A 17,797-nucleotide genomic window follows, 5' to 3' on the forward strand; every position below is an offset into this window, starting at 1 on the left:
TCCCTGGGTGGGCAGAGGGGCTGGGATATTCCACCCCTGAGGATCCATCCATGGGTGGGCAGCAGGGCTGGAATGTTCCCCTGGAATCAGGATGGGATCCATCCCTGGGTGGGAAGAGGGTCTGGAATGTCCCATTCCTGAGGATCCATCCCTGCGTGGGAAGAGGGGCAGGGATCTCCTATCCCTGAGGATCCATCCCTGGGTGGGAAGAGGGTCTGGAATGTCCCATTCCCGAGGATCCATCCCTGGGTGGGAAGAGGGGCTGGAATGTTCCCTGGAGTCAGGAAGGGATCTATCCCTGGGTGGGAAGAGGGGCTGGAATGTTCCATCCCTGAGGATCCATCCCGGGGTGGGAAGAGAGTCAGGAATGTCCCATCCTTGGGTGGGAAGAGGGTCTGGAATATTCCCTGGAGTCAGGATGGGATCCATCCCTGAGTGGGCAGAGGGGCAGGGATCTCCTATCCCTGAGGATCCATCCCTGCGTGGGAAGAGGGGCAGGGATCTCCTATCCCTGAGGATCCATCCCTGGGTGGGAAGAGGTGCTGCTGGAATGTTCCATCCCTGGGTGGGCAGAGGGGCAGGGATATCCCATCCCTGGGGTCCATCCTTGGGAGAGGGCCCAGGAAAGTGCAGATCCTGTGTCCTTTCCCCCTTCCTGGAGGGAAATCGTGCCCTGGGTGAGGGATGCAAGAACATGGCCCCTCTTCTTCTTCTGTTTCCCTCCTCCTCCTCCTCCTCCTCCCAGTGTTTCCTGCATCTCTTTCCTCTCCTGATTCCTGCATCCACCACATTCCTGGCACTTGGATCACCACTTCCTGAGGGATCCAGGATCCTTTCCCAAGGTCCTGGTGGAGCAGCCAATGCCAAATTCCTCTCTCTCCCTCCTTTCCTTCTCCCAGAGCCCTTCCAGTCCGGCTCTCCTGTCAAAGGTGACCACGGACAGTCCCAGCCTGGGCACAGATGGAGAATTCCCATTTTATCCCTCAATTTGGAGCACTTTCCCTGGAAAAATGGACTCAGAGTCCTGCCCTGCTGCTGTTCCCAGGGGATTCTGCTGCCAGGGGCTGGAGCCTGGAGCCGGAGGGTGCCCTGGGAATCAGGGAATTGGGAATTGGGATACCTGAACGGCAACGCCAGGTGTTTTTTCTCTTTCCCTTTGGCCTTGGCTCTGCAATCCAAAGGAGAAATTCCATGAGTTGTGATCCAGGGATGGGCTTGGATCCACCTTCTGCCCTCAAAGTCATCCACATGCACGGAGCAACCCAACAAAGACAATCCAGGAGGGTCCCGGAGGGAGAGATCCCCGCGCCCAGGATTCCTAAGGATCCCAGGGAACGGGAACAGGGGTAGGACAGCGCTGGTAGGGATGGGATCAGGGATAGATGGATGGATGGACATGGAATGGATGGAGGGATGGATGGATGGATGGATGGATGGATGGATGGATGGATGGATGGATGGATGGATGGACGGACCAATGGACAGGTCTGTGCATGGATGGATGGAATGGGTGAAGGGAGGGATGGAGCCATTGATGGATTCATGGAATAGGGGGAGGGAGGAAGGGAGGAAGGGAGGAAGGGAGGAAGGGAGGAAGGGAGGAAGGGAGGAAGGGAGGAAGGGAGGAAGGGAGGAAGGGAGGAAGGGAGGAAGGGAGGAAGGGAGGAAGGGAGGAAGGAAGGAAGGAAGGAAGGAAGGAAGGAAGGAAGGAAGGAAGGAAGGAAGGAAGGAAGGAAGGAAGGAAGGAAGGAAGGAAGGAAGGAAGGAAGGAAGGAAGGAAGGAAGGAAGGAAGGAAGGAAGGAAGGAAGGAAGGAAGGAAGGAAGGAAGGAAGGAAGGAAGGAAGGAAGGAAGGAAGGAAGGAAGGATCCATGGATTGCTTGGAATACAGACAAACACAACTCTGGGAGCCCCGTCAGAAGTGCCTGACTGGAAGGAGATTTGTCCCTGCCGGGATTAGGGAGGACAGAGGGAATCCCAGGGGTGGGTGATCCCAGCAAAGGCCCTTTCCCTGGATCCAAACACCATGCAGGGACTGCTCCCATCCATGCACACACCATTCCCAAAGGGAAGCAGGGACACCACGTCCCGTACCTGGGATCTTCTGGGTCTTCGCTGTTGGGAGGAGACGGAGCCAGGAGGAGGAGGAGGAAGGTGAGGAATTAACGAACATTCCCAACTGGACACAGCCCATGGGAGTGGGAGCAGGGCAGGGGGAGGGGCTGATCCTCAAATCCCAGGAATGGTTTGGGTGGGAAGAGACCTTAAGGATCATCCCCTTCCAAACCTAACACCTTCCACCATCCCAGGGGGCTCCAAGCCCCATCCAGCCTGGCCTTGGACACTCCCAGGGATCCAGGGGCAGCCACAGCTGCTCTGGGAATTCCTGCCCAGCCCCTCCCCACCCTCACAGCCAGGAATTCCTTCCCAATATCCCACCCCAAGCTTCCCCTTCCCAGTGGGAGGCCTTTCCCTGCGTCCTGGCACTGTGATTCCCGGTATCACCATGTGGGATACGCTGCAGAGGGAGCACAGGATGAGGCTGACCCGGATCCCAAATCCTGGATTTATGCTGGGGCCAGCACCTGTTTGTAGAATGTGGGTGCCTGGGAGGGGCTGGAATGGAAGCAAATCCCCAGAATCCCGGATCCCACCCCAAAATCTGGGATGCCTCCCACCAGGACATTCTGGTACCTTGCCACTGCCTTGTATCCATCGTTAAACTTAATCCTGGGTGAGGCACCGGAGAGAAAGAGAGGGGGGAAAAAAAACCAAATCCAATCAAATCCCAGAATTCCTGAGGGAGCAGGGACAGCCCTTCCCAGGAGGGTGGGGCTGTGTCCAAGCTCCGGGCGCTCCAGGGAGGGAATTCCAGCTCTGCATCCAGCCCAGGGTGTTCCACTCCCCCCATTCCCAGGAAAAACCCGGCTGGAGGCCGGATCTGCACTTCCAGCATTATCCATTGCTCCTGCTCCATCCGGGAATCTCCTCCACCAGGACAGGCTGGGGGCAATTTACATTCCCAGAATCCAGGGAAAATTCTCCAGGTTCTGAAAGCTCTGTCCTGGGAGCCACAGCGGAACCTGCTCCGTTCGTTTGAACATTTTCCTGATTTTCAGGATCCTCAGGATGCATTTTTTCCCCCCCACAAGGAATTTAAGGTCACGCTAAATGATTAACGTAATTTAATTAAATTTAATGGAGAGGTTGGGAAAAAAATTGGAAAACCTTGACTGGGACTTTTTTTTCCCCCAGGATGGAAAAGTTCCCAAACTTCCTGTTCACCCCGGTGGTGGCACTGCGACATCCCAAAGATCTGAATTTCCCATGGATTTGGGAATTTTGGACCCTTCTTACCCCTTTGGACACGGATGAATTCCCCCCTATCCCAAACTCCAGCCGTTCCCAGCCATTCCATGTCCCCGGGTGCCACGTCCACACGGGAACGGGAATGGGAACGGGAACGGGGAGCCTGTGGGGGGATTTTCATCCCGAGTCCTCCCAGGCCTGGCGCAGATCCCGGCTTTGGAGCAGGTGCCAGAGGGACAATTAGCGACAGGCGGTCGGACAAGGCTCGGACCCGCCGGGGACACGGAAGAAAAGCTTCCATCAATAATTCACCGGGAGCAGATTCCTTTCGGCTCCCAGCCCTGTCCCGGCCATGAATATTTCAAGGACAGCCCCTATCGGGTGGTGCTTCCCGGGATCTCACTTTCCAGGGGGGGCGGGAGCTGGGCTCAGACAGGTTCTGGCGATTCCTGAGCCGCCTCTGGAAGTGCCCACCCCTCCTGATTTTTCCTGGGAATCCAAGGGTGAGCCTACGCCGGTGAATAAACCGTGGGATTGTAAAATTTCAGAACGGTTTGGGTAGGAAAGGGCTTTAAAGCTCATCCCATTCCATGGGCAGGGACAATTCCCACTGTCCCAGGTTCTCCAATCTCTTGGACATTCCCAGGATTCCAGGGGCTGCCACAGCTTCTCTGGGAATTCCATCCCAGCCCCTCCCCACCCTCACAGGGAGGAGTTCCTTCCTAGTATCCAATTTTTCCTGTTGTTTTCTGCTTTCCTCATTGGAAACTCAAGTCCAGCTTTTGGAAGGATCCTGGCCTGGTTCCAACATCCTCCCAAATCCCATATCCTGGATTCTTTTTTTTTTAAATCCAGGTTGGATTTTTTTTTAGCTCTTTATTTCCCCATTCTGGATCCTTCCCTGTGATTTTTTTTTTCGTGGATTTGTTTGGTCAAAGTTCCCTTGGTGGATCAAGGATCCAAAGCCATTCCAGGGACCTGGCACATGGGAAGGCTCCACCTCCCGCTCCTGGCTCCTTCATCCCTGGATTCTGTGTGGGATGAGCGGATTCCAAGCTTGGGATCCCCAGGGAAAGACAAAAATGGAATTTAACAGATCCAATCTGGATCTGTTAAATTCCATTTAACAGATGGATTTGGATTTAAGGAATCCAAATTCTGGATCCTGGATTTAAGGAATTTTCTTTGAAAAGCGGAACTTTGGGGGTGGATCAGCCCTGGAAGGGGGCGGGGAGGGGGATCTGCTGTGGGAATTTACCTGGAATGCTGATCTTCCTCCGCTTCGTCTCCAAGGCTTGGGAATTTACAGGGAGAGAGGGAAAATTCCGGCTGTGACGCGAGGGCAAAGGGCTCTCCCATTCTTTTCTAAACCAGGAAAAACTCGGGAACACTCCGGCACAGCAAACCACTCCATGCACGGCTGGAATCCCGGGATCCCCTTCCCGTTGTGCCCACAGCATCCAGGTTTCTCCCGGACTGGATTTTGGGGGGATATTTAGCCAATATTCCTCCTTTTCCGAGCGGTTCCCTCCTGCCTGACCTCCTTTTCCCACTCCTCCCTTTTCTTTGGGATGGATTTTCCCAAATCCCAAAGGAAAAGTGGGAATGGGCGGGTGCTGTACCCTGCGCCAGGATTTCCGGAAGGAGGAAAAGGAATTCCCAGCCCTTGGAAAACCTTGGGAAGCCCGGCCATCATCCCAGGGATGGAAAGCTCTTCCCATCCCTCGGAAAGCTGTAGGATTGCTTCATGGGGGGGGGGGGGTTCTGATTGCACGGAAATTCCCCAATTTTGGGAAAATTCCCAAGCAGAGGAGTCCACGTGGATCTGCGGACACGGGAGGGTTGCACACTCCCTGGGAAAGAAGGAATGAAGGTGGAAAATTCCCTGTGTTCCCAAGGGATCAGCCTGGATCCAGCAGCGGCCAAGGAAAAGCTGGACCTGCTTTCCCTGGAATCGGCAGCTCCACGGGAGAATTCCCAAAATCCTTGATGTGGATGCTCTGATCCATAGGAATGGGACAAGGCTGTCCTGGATCTGCCGGAGAGGGATTTTTTTTGCTTCCAGAGCTGCCAAAGTCCGGGATCTCCAGGATATCTGTGGGATATCCATGCCCAAATCCCAGGGGATTTTTCAGGTGGAAAAGGGGCTCCGAGCTGGGAGTGGGGGTGGGAGAAAGGCAGAACAGGGAAGGGAAAGCCTGGGATCCTGAGATCAGTCACTGGAAAAGACGGAAGTGGAAGCAGGTCCCCGTGCCCAGGAAAAGATTCTGGATGAGGGATGGAATGCCGGGAAAAGGGGGAAAGGGTTTAAGCCGCACAGGGATGGATTCAGATGGGATCGTGGGAAGGAATTCGTCCCTGGGAGGGTGGGGAGGAGCTGGGATGGAATTCCCAGAAAATCCGTGGCTGCCCCTGGATCCCTGGGAGTGTCCAAGGCCAGGCTGGAGCAGCCTGGGATAGTGGGAAGCGTCGGGATTGGAAAGGGATGAGCTTTAAGGTCCCTTCCCCGCCCAGAATATTCCATGGTTCCACAATTCCCGGTCTCCAGGGCTGTGGCCCACGGTCCCTGAGGCTGCTCCTGTGACATTCCAGGCACAGGGAATTCCGTGTCCTCTGTATCCCACTTTTCCTTGAGTATCCCACCGCCCTTTTCCTCCCCGTCCCTGCCCACAGACCTTCCATCCGTGTGGAAATCAGGGAATCCACGGGGATTCCTGGGCTGGAGGGAGGACAGTGGGAATGGGATTGGGAATGGCAATGAGGATGAGCAAGGCCAAGTCAGGGCCCAACAGGAGCCCTCCCCATCCCGCTGAATTGGAAAACTCTGGAAACACCAGAATTCCTATTTTTATTCTTCCCATCCAAGTTTTTCCCAGATCTGGGATCTATAGGTGATGCAGAAGGAAAGGCCTTCCAAAGGAGCCGGGACATTTCTGTTCCCAAAGGAATTTTAACCAAAGCCCTTCCTTGGATTCCAAAGGATGCCTCACATCCCAGCGCCTTTGGATCCTTCCCAAAAGCCGGAGTATGGAACTTTTACTTTCTTTTATTCCCAGGTTTTTGGTTTTTTTTTTTTATTCTTGGTGAATCCCAGCACGTGTTTGCTACAGCCCGAGCCAGGCATTCCTTGGAGCAAAATCCTCCAGGAATTCTCAGTGAAAACAGGGATAAAACCCCGTGGACGATCCCCAGAGGTGCAGAGACCTGGGAATTGTTTGGGATGGGGGACAAACCTTTCCCATCCCAGGGAATTCCCTGCATTTCTGGTATTCCCTGCGTCATCCCCTTCCCGCTGCTTGTATGGATGCCTCTTTTCCTAAAAAGAGAGGTTTTATCCCTAAAAACCTCATTTAAACGGCTCGGCTTTGGGAATCTCCCTCTCCCAACTTCATCCTCGCTCATCCCTGGCTTCCATGAGGAAGGGCCGGGGGAATTCCTGCCCCTCCCAGCCAGCATCGATCCAAGGACATCGGAACCAGAATTCCATCTGGGAATGCTGGGATGGATGATCCAGGATGATCCTGGACTCAGCCCTGAGATCCAACGGAATCCATGGGCCAGACGGGGAAAAGGCGGGATGGGATAATGGGATAATGGGATGGAGATGGGATGGGGTTGGGATGATGGGATGGGATCCATGGAATGGGATGGGAAATTGGGATAGGATAGGATAGGATGGGATAGGATAGGATAGGATAGGATAGGATAGGATAGGATAGGATAGGATAGGATAGGATAGGATAGGATGGAGGTGGGATGGGGGTGGGATGGGGTGGAATGGGATGATGGGATAAAGGGATAATGGGATGGGAAAATGGGATCCATGGAGTGGGATCCGTGGGATGGGATGGGATAATGCAATGGGATGGGAAATTGGGATGGGATGGGATCCATTGGATGGGATAGCATAATGGGATAGTAGGATAATGGGATAGGATAATGGGATGGGATAATGGGATGGGATAATGGAATGGGGATGGGGATGGGATGGGATGGGATGGGATGGGATGGGATGGGATGGGATCCATGGGCTGGGATGGGATAATGGGATAACAGGATAATGGGATGGGCTGGGGCTGGAGATGGGATGGGATGGGATGGGATGGGATGGGATGGGGTGTGATCCATGGGATGGGATGGGCTAGGGTGGGATATTTTCCATGGGAAGGGGCCCACAGGGATCACCTGCTCCAACTCCGCCCTCTCCAAGGCAGAGCCAGTGCTAAATCCTGTTACTATGAGCCCCTCCACGTCCTTCCAGCCATCCCTGATCCCACAGGAATCCAGGAGCTTTTCCCAAAATGATCCTTCCTGTGGCTGAACTCCTCCTGGGACGATCCTTGGGATTTTACCTGAAATTCCCTTTCTTTGGCTCCTTCCCAAACTCTTTTGTCACGCTGAGAAAAGCCACAGCAAACAAACTTCCATGCACACGCAGGGAGCTCATTCCCATGGGAATGGCTGATCCCGGGATCTGGGGACAGGACATGGAGACAGAAGGGCACAGCAATGTCCCAGCCCGTATCCCGATCTCCACCTGGAATCCCGTTCCAAGGCTGCTTTTCTGGCTGTTCCACCACTTCTCCTGCCCACCAGCAGCCCAGGAATGGGAATTCAGGGACGATTCCCGTGGGAGATCCATCGGGAAAAGGCGCGGAGCAGCCACAGCACTGCAGAGCCTCTCCCTACCTGGTGTCCAGGGACCCCTGGCTCAGGGAATCCCCCTCTCCCAGGAGCTCATCCTCGCTGTGGAAATACAGCTCGTCCTCTTCCATCCTGGTGGGAACACCCCAAACGTCAGCCCTGCCCTTCCCAGGGTTCGGGATCCCAAAATCACGGAATCGCTGAGCCCTTTGGGTTGGAAAAGCTCTCCGAGTCCTGCCATCCCCAGCACTGCCCGGGCCACCCCTGATCCATGTCCCAGGATCCGCATCCACAGGGATTTGGAACCCCACCAGGGATGGGGGCTCCAGCCCTTCCCTGTGCCAGGGGTGGGCAGCCTTTTCCAGGAAGGAATTGCTCCCAAAATCCAACTTGGAGCCCCCGCCCAGGACACGGCTCTGCACATCCCATGCTCGGCAAACGCCACAACTCTTCCTAAAATGGGGCAGCCACAGCTCCTCGGGGAATTCCAGCCCCTCCCCACCCTCCCAGCTGGGAATTCCTTCCCAAGATCCCACCCCAAACTCCCCTTCCCCACTGGAAGCCATTCCCTGTGTCCTGTCCCTCCATCCTTTTTCCCAAATTCCAGCTCTCCTGGAGCTCCTTGAGGCTTGGGAAGGTGCTCCGAGCTCTCCCTGGATCCTTAATTTTCCTGCTTTAATCCCATGGAGCTGCATCCCACAGGATTCCTCTGATGAGAAACCGGAAAACCCATCCTGGGAGCCATCCCAGCAGCATCCTCCAATTCCCTGGAATCCTCCAATTCCCTGGAATCCTCCAATTCCCTGGAATCCTCGAATCCCAGGCTGGTTTGGGTGGGAAGCGACCTTAAATCCCATCCAGTCCCACCCCTGCCAGGGGCAGGGACACCTCCCGCTATCCCAGGTTGCTCCAAACCTCATCCAGCCTTTCCTTGGACCCTTCCATGAGGGATGGAGCACCCATCCAAAATTCCAGCGGCACAGGCAAGACTCGGATATCCCATCCCAGCCGGCCTGGCCCCCTGTCCTGGCTTGTGAGGTTTGCGTGTGGGTTCAGTTTCCATTTTCCGTCTGTCAGAGCTGGGGCAGTCCTCTGCTGTTCATGGGGCAGTTTCCTTTATCTCTCCCACAGCCAACCCTCCCTCCGGGAGATCTCTGCTGTTAATGGGCCATTAATTAATAATTATCTCCTGTTCATGGCTGATAAAATTCCATCATCCCGCTGGGAGATGCTCCGCCCAGGAGGGGGAGGAGCCAAGCATTCCTACCTGGGTACAATCCGACGCTGGGTGCACCACTGTCACAGACGTATTTTTTAATGTAAAAATTCCTTTTTGCCAGGATTTTTTTTTTTCTCCTGAGAAGCTGAGAGGGCTCAGGAAAACAAATGTAAACATTGAATTACCTGCTGCTGTGGAATGCAACGGGTGCGTCTGTGATTGGTCCCATGTGTTTGGTTTTAATTAATGACCAATCACAGCCCAGCTGTATCAGGACCCTGAGCAGTCAGAAGATTTTATTATTAATTCCTTTCCTTGCTGGCCTTCTGATGAAATCTTTTCTCTATTCTTTTAGCGTAGTTTTAACATAACATTTTATCCTAAACGTATATATATATATCCTTATATATATATTTTATATATAATATTAAAAATATATATATTTTTATATATATTTATATATTTTATATATTTATATATATTTATATATATATAAAATATATAAATATATAAAAATATATAAATATATATTTATATATATAAAATAAATATATATTATATATTATAATATATATATAATATACATAAATATATATATTTATGTATATATATATATACAAATAGATTTATATATATATATATTTATATATATATAAATATATATATATATATTATCCTTAACCTATATATCCTAAAATAATAAATCAACCTTCTGAAACACAGAGTCGAGGTTCTCATCTCTTCCCTCGTCCTGGGAAGGGATATCACCACACACCACAGCAGCCTTTGCCCAGTGCATTGCCAGAGGAGCAGCTTCTGCTGCCCTGCATGGCCAGAGGGAGCCCAGGCCCATCTCCAGCAGCCCTGGAGCTGCAGAGGAAAACTCCCCCCTTGTGCAGGATCCCTGCTCCAGCAGAGCCACAGCTGGCACTGCAGGAGGGCTGAGCCCCCATGGGATGGGGCTGTGCCACCCCCTGACCCACAGGGGGACAGGGCCTGCTCTCACTCTGTCAGTGTTGTTTTTATTTGTTTGTGCTGTTAAATTTCTATTTTTAATTTTCCCTAATAAAGAACTGTCATTCCTGCTCCCGTATCTTTTCCTGAGAGCCTCTTGATTTCAAAATTACAACAATTCAGAGGGAGGGGGTTTTACATTTTTCCATTTCAGGGGAGGCTCCTGCCTCCCTTAGCACTCTTTTCAAACCAAGACCCCTCCTCTTCCAGCTGTGCCGTTCCCGGCTCCCTGCCCAACATCCACCCATTCAATCCATCACCACATTCCCGCTCAGCCTCGTCCCGGCTCGCTGAGCCGGGAAACAAAACCACGCCGAGCTTCCAATTTGCTTTAAAATTCCCTGGATTCAGCCCAGTTCCCACAGTTAATGAACTGCCTTGGCAGGATGCGAGCAATTAGAGAGATATTCCCTCTGTCTCCCATTTTTTCCTTATTTTTGGCCGCAATAGAGTGCTAATCCCAGATGGAACGTGGTCCAAAATGGGATAACCCTGAGGGGGGCTGAAATGGGATGGAAAGAGCAGCTGATTCACAGGGCTCTGCTTGGATTCAGAGCTCCAGGCTGGGATCTCCGTGTGGATTTAGGGATTTGGCAGCGCTGGGGGAATGTTTGGGGTCGGCGCTCTCAGAGGGATTTTCCAGCCGGAAGTGTTCTGATATTCCATGATTTGGGAATGCAGGAATTGTCCTCTTTTGTCCATCACCGTGGAAGTGGTGGATCCGTGAGGAGCAGACAGGGAATGTGGTGTTCCCGAGGGAGCCGTGGGTGACACCAGGACCCAGCTCTGCCTTCACCGTCCCCCTCTCCCACTTCCAGAGCCTCCCTTCCACCTCCATCTCATTCCTGAAGAATTCCAGCAACTTGAGGGCTTTGATGTCTCCCCTATTCCAAATGCTCCCATTTTCCAATGGATTCAAGAGCTCCCAGAGTGGGGACCCATGAACAAAGCCACCCTGGACAGCACAACTCCAAGAACTGTGGAAAGCTGCCTGAAAATCCACCTTAGTGTTCCATGAATCCCCTCGTGGCTGCAAATCCTGGATTTACAGAATCCCAGAAGTTGGGAAACACCTCCAGGCTCATCGAGCCCGAGCTGTGCCCGATCCCCACCTTGTCCCCAGCCCAGAGCACTGAGCGCCACATCCAGGAATTCCTTGGACACCCCCCAGAGGTGGGGACTGCACCACCATCCAAGGATTGTGCCCTGAGTATCCACAGGCTGGTGGAGAACTGGTCCCAGCTGGTCCCTCCATCCCAATGGAGTCACCTGCAGCATTCCCAGTCAATCCCACTGGGCTGGGATTGCAGCTGGTTCCTGCAGCTTTGTGTCAAGGAATGTCTCTCCCTCCATGCGCTACAGTCTTGGAACTCATGCCTTCAGGTGTGGAGCATCAGATCCTGGAGCACCAGGAGCGGCCAGGGCCACCTGGATCCCGTCCTCACCTGGAGCTGTTCCATGGATTCACCAGTGAGCCCTGACCCCCATCCAGACCCTTCATCCCCTTGGGATCAGGATGGAATGACATTTTCCCTCCCTGTGCTACAATCCTGGAAGTTCAGCTCTCTCCAGGTGTGGTGGAGCACCAGGACCTGCTGGAGGCCACCCTCACCTGGAGCTGTTCCATGGATTCACCAGTGAGCCCTGACCCCCACCCAGACCTTTGTTCCCTCGAGATCTGCATGGAATGACGCTTCTTGTCCGTGTGCTACAATCCTGGAAGTTCAGCTCTGTCCTGTAGCACCAGGACCTGATGGAGGTCACCTGGATCCCACCCTCACTGGAGCTGTTCCATGGATCCACCAGTGAGCCCTGACCACCATCCAGACCTTTCATCCTGTCTGGTTTAGGATGGAATGACATTTTCCCTCCCTGTGCTACAATCCTGGAAGTTCAGCTCTCTCCAGGTGTGGTGGAGCACCAGGACCTGCTGGAGGCCACCCTCACCTGGAGCTGTTCCATGGATCCACCAGTGAGCCCTGACCCCCATCCAGACCTTTGTTCCCTCGAGATCTGCATGGAATGACACTTCTTGTCCGTGTGCTACAGTCCTGGAATTTTGGCTCTATCCTGAAGCACCAAGAGCTGCTGGTGGCTCACCTGGACTTGTTCCATGGATCCACCAGTGAGCCCTGACCCCATCCAGACCTTTCATCTCGAGATCTGCATGGAATGACACTTCTTGTCCAAGTGCTACAATCCTGGAAGTTCAGCTCTGTCCTGGAGCACCAGGACCTGCTGGAGGCCACCTGGATCCCACCCTCACCCGGGGCTGTTCCATGGATCCACCAGTGAGCCCTGACCCCCATCCAGACCCTTCATCCCCTCAAGACCTTCATGGAATTGCACCTTCTGTCCGTGTGCTACAGTCCTGGAAGTTCAGCTCTGTCCAGGAGCACCAGGACCTGCTGGAGGCCACCTGGAGCTCTCCCACCCTCACCTGGAGCTGTTCCGTGGACCCTCCAAGGGCAGGAGATGCCCCTCGGAGCAGCGCTGCGGTGACGCCGCCCTTTCCCAGCAATCCAAGCCCTCCCAATCCCCCCCACAATCCCACATCCAGGATCCCCGTGTCCCGTTACCTCCTGAAGCTCCTCTCCGTGGATTGCTGGTTGGATTTCCCGGGAGGGACATCGGAGCCGTGCCGGTGGCCGGACAGGAGGCTGTCGGTCTCCAGGGAATACCTCCCGTCCCCCTCCGAGTGCACGCTGGGCGTCTCCAGGAATTCCTTGTCATTCCAGGTGCCCACCGTCCCATCCAGAGCCTGGTAGCGGATCTCTATGGAGATGCTGGTCTGGAAGAGAAGGAGACACCATCAGCGCTTGTGGAACATCCCAGGAAATCCAAAAAGCGGGAAGAGCATCGGCCGTTGGGTGTTTTAGCCTTGTGCTGATCCCAAAGTTTCTGTGTTCCTGGATGTGGATTCTTTGCTTCTTTTCTTCCGCCAAGGTTGGGATTAAATCGTGAGTTGGAATTTCTTGTTGGGACTCAGATGTTTATCTTATCTATGTTCTTATCAGCTCTTATCTATCTTATCTCACAAACCCCGTGTTCTGCAGCACTTCAGTCCCACAAACCAAAAATGGAGCCCCAGTCTCTCTGTCTCTGCAAGGCCTTTTAAGGATAAACTGTCCAGTTAAAAAATTACAGCTAAATTATTTTTACTTTTTAACCAATAACCAACCACCTGTGCCTGCAATGCAGTTTTTAATCCAATTACACAAAACCACCCAAACCCATGGAGAAGAAGGTGAAGAAGGTGAAGAAGGTAAAGAAGAAGAGGGTGAAGAAGGTGAAGAAGAAGAAGAAGAAGAAGAAAAAAAAAATGAAGAAGATGAAGAAGAAGAAGAAGAAGAAGAAGAAAAATGAAGAAGATGAAGAAGAAGAAGAAGAAGAAGAAGAAGAAGAAGAAGAAGAAGAAGAAGAAGAAGGAAGATGGTGAAGTAGGTGAAGAAGAAGAAGGTGAAGCAGAAGAAGAAGAAAAAGAAGGAGAAGAAGAAGGTAAAGAAGAAGGAGAAGAAGGTGGTGAAGAAAGACCACCCTAAAACCTCCATCCTGCCCCATATTTATTACCATATTCTAAAACCCCAAACTCCAAGTTTTCCACCCTGTGCTATCACACACTTCTACCCCACTCCACACCCACAATCCCAGTGCTCTCAATCAATTCTGGAAGCTTCTCCACGGCCTCAGGGCAAATGCAGTGCTCTCCTGGGGCTCAGAGTGTGTCAGCACAGAAAGTCTGGAATTCCCAGCAGCCAGGGTTCCAACATCTGGACACCTGGAGAGCAGCTTTGGGCTGGGGAGGGATCTGACCATGGTCCTGGTTCACCAGGAATTCCTGGTGCATCCCAGACCAGCGGCAGCAGGGAGAAGGAAAAGCCCGGAAGAGCTGCAAACCCTGGGAGCAGCTGAAGGCACCAGGAGCAGGTGGAGCTGGTTCCTGGTGGAGCTGTGTTCCCTGATCCACCACTTTGTTGGGAATTTTACCCTGGGATGCTGCTAATCCATGGATCTGTGGGGCTTCACTCCAGCCTGGTCCTGTCTCCAGGTAGGGCAGGGTTTTTTTAGGAATGGGCATCCCTGGGGAATCTTGAGGAGCAGCTGGAGGCTGCTGGAGGAGCAGATGGAGCCAGTTCCTGGTGGAGCTGATCCACCACTTTGTTGGGAATTTTACCCTGGGATACTGCTAATCCATGGATTTGTGGGGCTTCACTACAACCTATGTCCATGCAGGACAGGTTTTTTTTAGGAATGAGCATCCCTGGGGAGCCTTGGGGAGCAGCTGAAGGCACCAGGAGCAGGTGGAGCCGGTTCCTGGTGGAGCTGTGTTCCCTGATCCACCACTTTGTTGGGAATTTTACCCTGGGATGCTGCTAATCCATGGATTTGTGGGGCTTCACTCCAGCCTGGTCCTGTCTCCAGGCTGGGCAGGGTTTTTTAAGGAATTGTCACCCCTGGGGAGCCTTGGAGCTGCTGGAGGCACCAGGAGCAGGTGGAGCCGGTTCCTGGTGGAGCTGTGTTCCCTGATCCACCACTTTGTTGGGAATTCTACCCTGGGATGCTGCTAATCCATGGATCTGTGGGGCTTCCCTCCAGCCTGGTCCTGTCTCCAGGCTGGGCAGGAATTTTTTTAGGATTGGGCATCCCAGTCTCGGATTGGCTCTGGTTTGGATCTCCCAGTCTGGTGGGAAGGGGACCTGGCGCTGGCCGTGTCCAAGCTTCATCTCAAGCTTCTCATGGATCACGGAATCCTGGAATGCTTTGGGTGGGAAAGGACCTTCAAACCCCTCCCATTCCCAATTTCACCTTCCAGGGTGCTCCGACCCCAACGTGCAGCCTTGGCCTTGGACACTCCCAAGGATCCAGGGGCAGCCACAGCTTCTCTGGGAATTCCAGCCCCGCCAGGAATTCCTTCCCAAAATCCCACATCCAATCTTTGATCCAAACCTCCTTGGACGAACCAACTCCGAGGAAGTTCCTCTCCCTTTTCCATGTGGCCATCCCCAACTTGCTCCAGGTTGCAGCAAATTCACGTTTGGAGCTTTAAAGTATTTTTCTCCCTAAAATATTTCTCTTTTTTTTCCCTAAAATCTTTCCCTTTTTTCTCTCTAAAATCTTTCTTTTTTTTCTCCCTAAGATATTTCGCTTTTTTCTCCCTAAAATTGTTCCTTTTTTTCTCCCTATTTCCCTTTTTATCCCAAAAATATTTCCCTTTTTTCTCCCTGAAATATTTCCTTTTTTCTCCCTAAAATATTGCCCTCTTTTCTCCCTAAAATCTTTCCCTTTTTCTCCCTAAAATCTTCCCTTTTTTTCTCCCTAAAATATTTCCTTTTTTTCTCCCTAAAATCTTTCCATTTTTTCTCCCTAAAATATTTCCTTTTTTCTCCCTAAAATCTTTCCATTTTTTCTCCCTAAAATATTTCCCTTTTTCTCCCTAAAATCTTTCATTTTTTTTCTCCCTAAAAGCTTTGCCTGCATTCCAAACGGAATAAAATCCATGAGATTTCATCCCGCTGGCTTTGCTCTCGTGGCCAAAATCCTTCTAAAAGCTCAGATTTGGACAAAGCAATTTGGGGAGGGGAAAAAAAAAAAAAAAAGGCAAAAAGCAATTCCCAGTTCATTCTCCTGGAAAATGCCTCTTTTAAAAACCCATCAGCCGCTGACAAGATTAAAGCCCAAGGAAAAAAAGCACTTTTCCACCTCCACTCTGCTTCCATGGAGAAATTATCTGTTATTTTGGGTTCAAAACCAACTGATTTGAGGTAAAAAAAAAAAAAAAAAAGGGGAGTGGGGAAATTTATTTGTTACAGAAACCTTCCTTTTTCCATGTTTATGTTTGAGAGGAGGTGCAGCATCCCCTCCAAACAAGGGGGTGCTGGAAGGGCTGGAAAATCCAAGATTTGGGAAGAGAGCAACAATTCCAGAGGGATTCCGTGCATCCCGCGCGTGACAGCCGAAGGGTGACTCAGTCCCAGCTGGGAATGGAGCTCTGGGCGAAGGTTTTGACTGATTTATCTTCTTTTTTTCTTTTTTTCTTTTTTTTTTTTTGGAAAAATCCAAATTCGAGTCAATCGCACCTAATTTCCCCCCCCCCCCCCCCCAAAACTATTGGAGAATGTGAAAAAAAAACAAAAACAGAAAACGAGGAGGGAAAAACAGGGATCAAAGTTGGAATATTCATTTTTTTTTTTTCACATTTTCAGACATTTTGGGGTTAAAATCTCCTTTTCCAGCTGGATTTAGGAGTTTAAAAAAGACCCTTTCAAGGCAGGAAAAATTAAGGATATAACAAAGAGAGAGATCTGTGGGATGAGTGGGATCGCGCCTTGGAAGGGCAATTAGGAGGTGTGGGTTGGAATCTGGAGAAATTCCCGTTGGGAACAATGGGATGGGAAAGAAAATCATGGGGGAGAAAAATCCCTGCAGAGCTGGGAGGGGTTGATCTTTCCCAGGGGATTTTAAATTGATTTTTTTTTTTTATGGACGTCTTTTTCCTGCTGCCTGAGGGAAAAAAAAAAAAAATTAATTCTGAACCATTCTGGCTTTTCTGTTGCAGGAGAATGGACACAGCCGGAATTTTGCTCCCGGCTCCAGCGTTCCGGGAGTTTTTAATCTCCTGGACAAGGCCATAGAGGCAGGAAGGAGGGCGGGAGCTGCCAGGGATGGTTCTCAGAAAAAAAAAAAAAGTAAAATTGTTTCCAACCATTTCTTTGGGTTCCATCACGGAAAAATGAGGCGGTTCCCAGAAACTGCCTCGGGATGGGTAGGAAAGAATCTTGAATCCCATCCCATTCCAACCCCAACAGCTCCCACCATCCCAAGGTGTTCCAGCCTTTCCTGGGATGCTCCCAGGGATTCTCTGGGAATCCCAGCCCAGCCAGGAATCCCTTCCCAGGATCCCACCATCCCAAGCTCCCCTTTCCCACTGGAAGCCATTCCCTGGCTCCCTCCAGCCCTTGCCCCAATCCCAGCTCTCCTGGAGCCCCTTTGGGATGGGGAAGCGGCTCCAAGGATTCCCTGGATCCTTCCCTGATCCAGCTGCACATTCCCAGCTGCTCTCCCAGCTTGGTGTTGGATCCAGCCCCATCCCAACTCCTCTCTGGGAGGAATTACAGGAACAAGGGGCTTCACTGGGAATCTCAGGACTCCAGGAAGGGTCTCCCTTCCCTTTTCCATCCCCGGACTCCATAAAAATCCCTCAGGATGGATCCTGTGGATCCTGAGTGTCCCTGATCCCAGAGTCCCAGAATGGTTTGGGATGGGATCCATGGACCTTCAATCCCATCCCAGGGACACTTCCCACAATCCCAGGGTGCTCCAAATCCACCCTTGGACGCTGCCAGGGATTCTCTGGGAATCCCAGCCCAGTCAGGAATCCCTTCCCAAGATCCCACCATCCCAAGCTCCCCTTTCCCACTGGAAGCCATTCCCTGGCTCCCTCCAGCCCTTGCCCCAATCCAAGCTCTCCTTTCCCTCTGGAAAAGGCTCCAAGGATTCCCTGGATCCTCCCCTGATCCAGCTGCACATTCCCAGCTGCTCTCCCAGCCCCGTGCTCTCCTCTGGACTCTGACTCTGTTTTCCCAAACCCTTGGATCACACGGACAATCCCTGA

The 17,797-nt window shown here is 52.0% G+C and overlaps 1 protein-coding gene across 2 annotated transcripts in view; it reads right to left on the reverse strand.

Annotated features, from left to right (window-relative positions):
* The window catches only part of LOC118700605 (otoferlin-like), a 116,765-nt gene that overhangs the window by 77,751 nt on the left and 21,217 nt on the right, over positions 1-17,797 (reverse strand). Inside the window, exons 5-10 of one of the 2 annotated variants that reach the window (XM_036405157.2) lie at positions 12,765-12,976; positions 7,998-8,084; positions 4,567-4,602; positions 2,694-2,729; positions 2,094-2,114; positions 1,121-1,168 (exon numbers count right to left, since the gene is read on the reverse strand). In XM_036405157.2, the coding sequence (XP_036261050.1) occupies positions 1,121-1,168; positions 2,094-2,114; positions 2,694-2,729; positions 4,567-4,602; positions 7,998-8,084; positions 12,765-12,976 (440 nt within the window). The remainder of the gene's footprint in view (positions 1-1,120; positions 1,169-2,093; positions 2,115-2,693; positions 2,730-4,566; positions 4,603-7,997; positions 8,085-12,764; positions 12,977-17,797) is intronic. The other variant, XM_054518088.1, reaches the window with a different exon arrangement.

Source organism: Molothrus ater, chromosome 32 (assembly GCF_012460135.2).
Source record: "Molothrus ater isolate BHLD 08-10-18 breed brown headed cowbird chromosome 32, BPBGC_Mater_1.1, whole genome shotgun sequence".
Classification (NCBI taxonomy): domain Eukaryota; kingdom Metazoa; phylum Chordata; class Aves; order Passeriformes; family Icteridae; genus Molothrus; species Molothrus ater.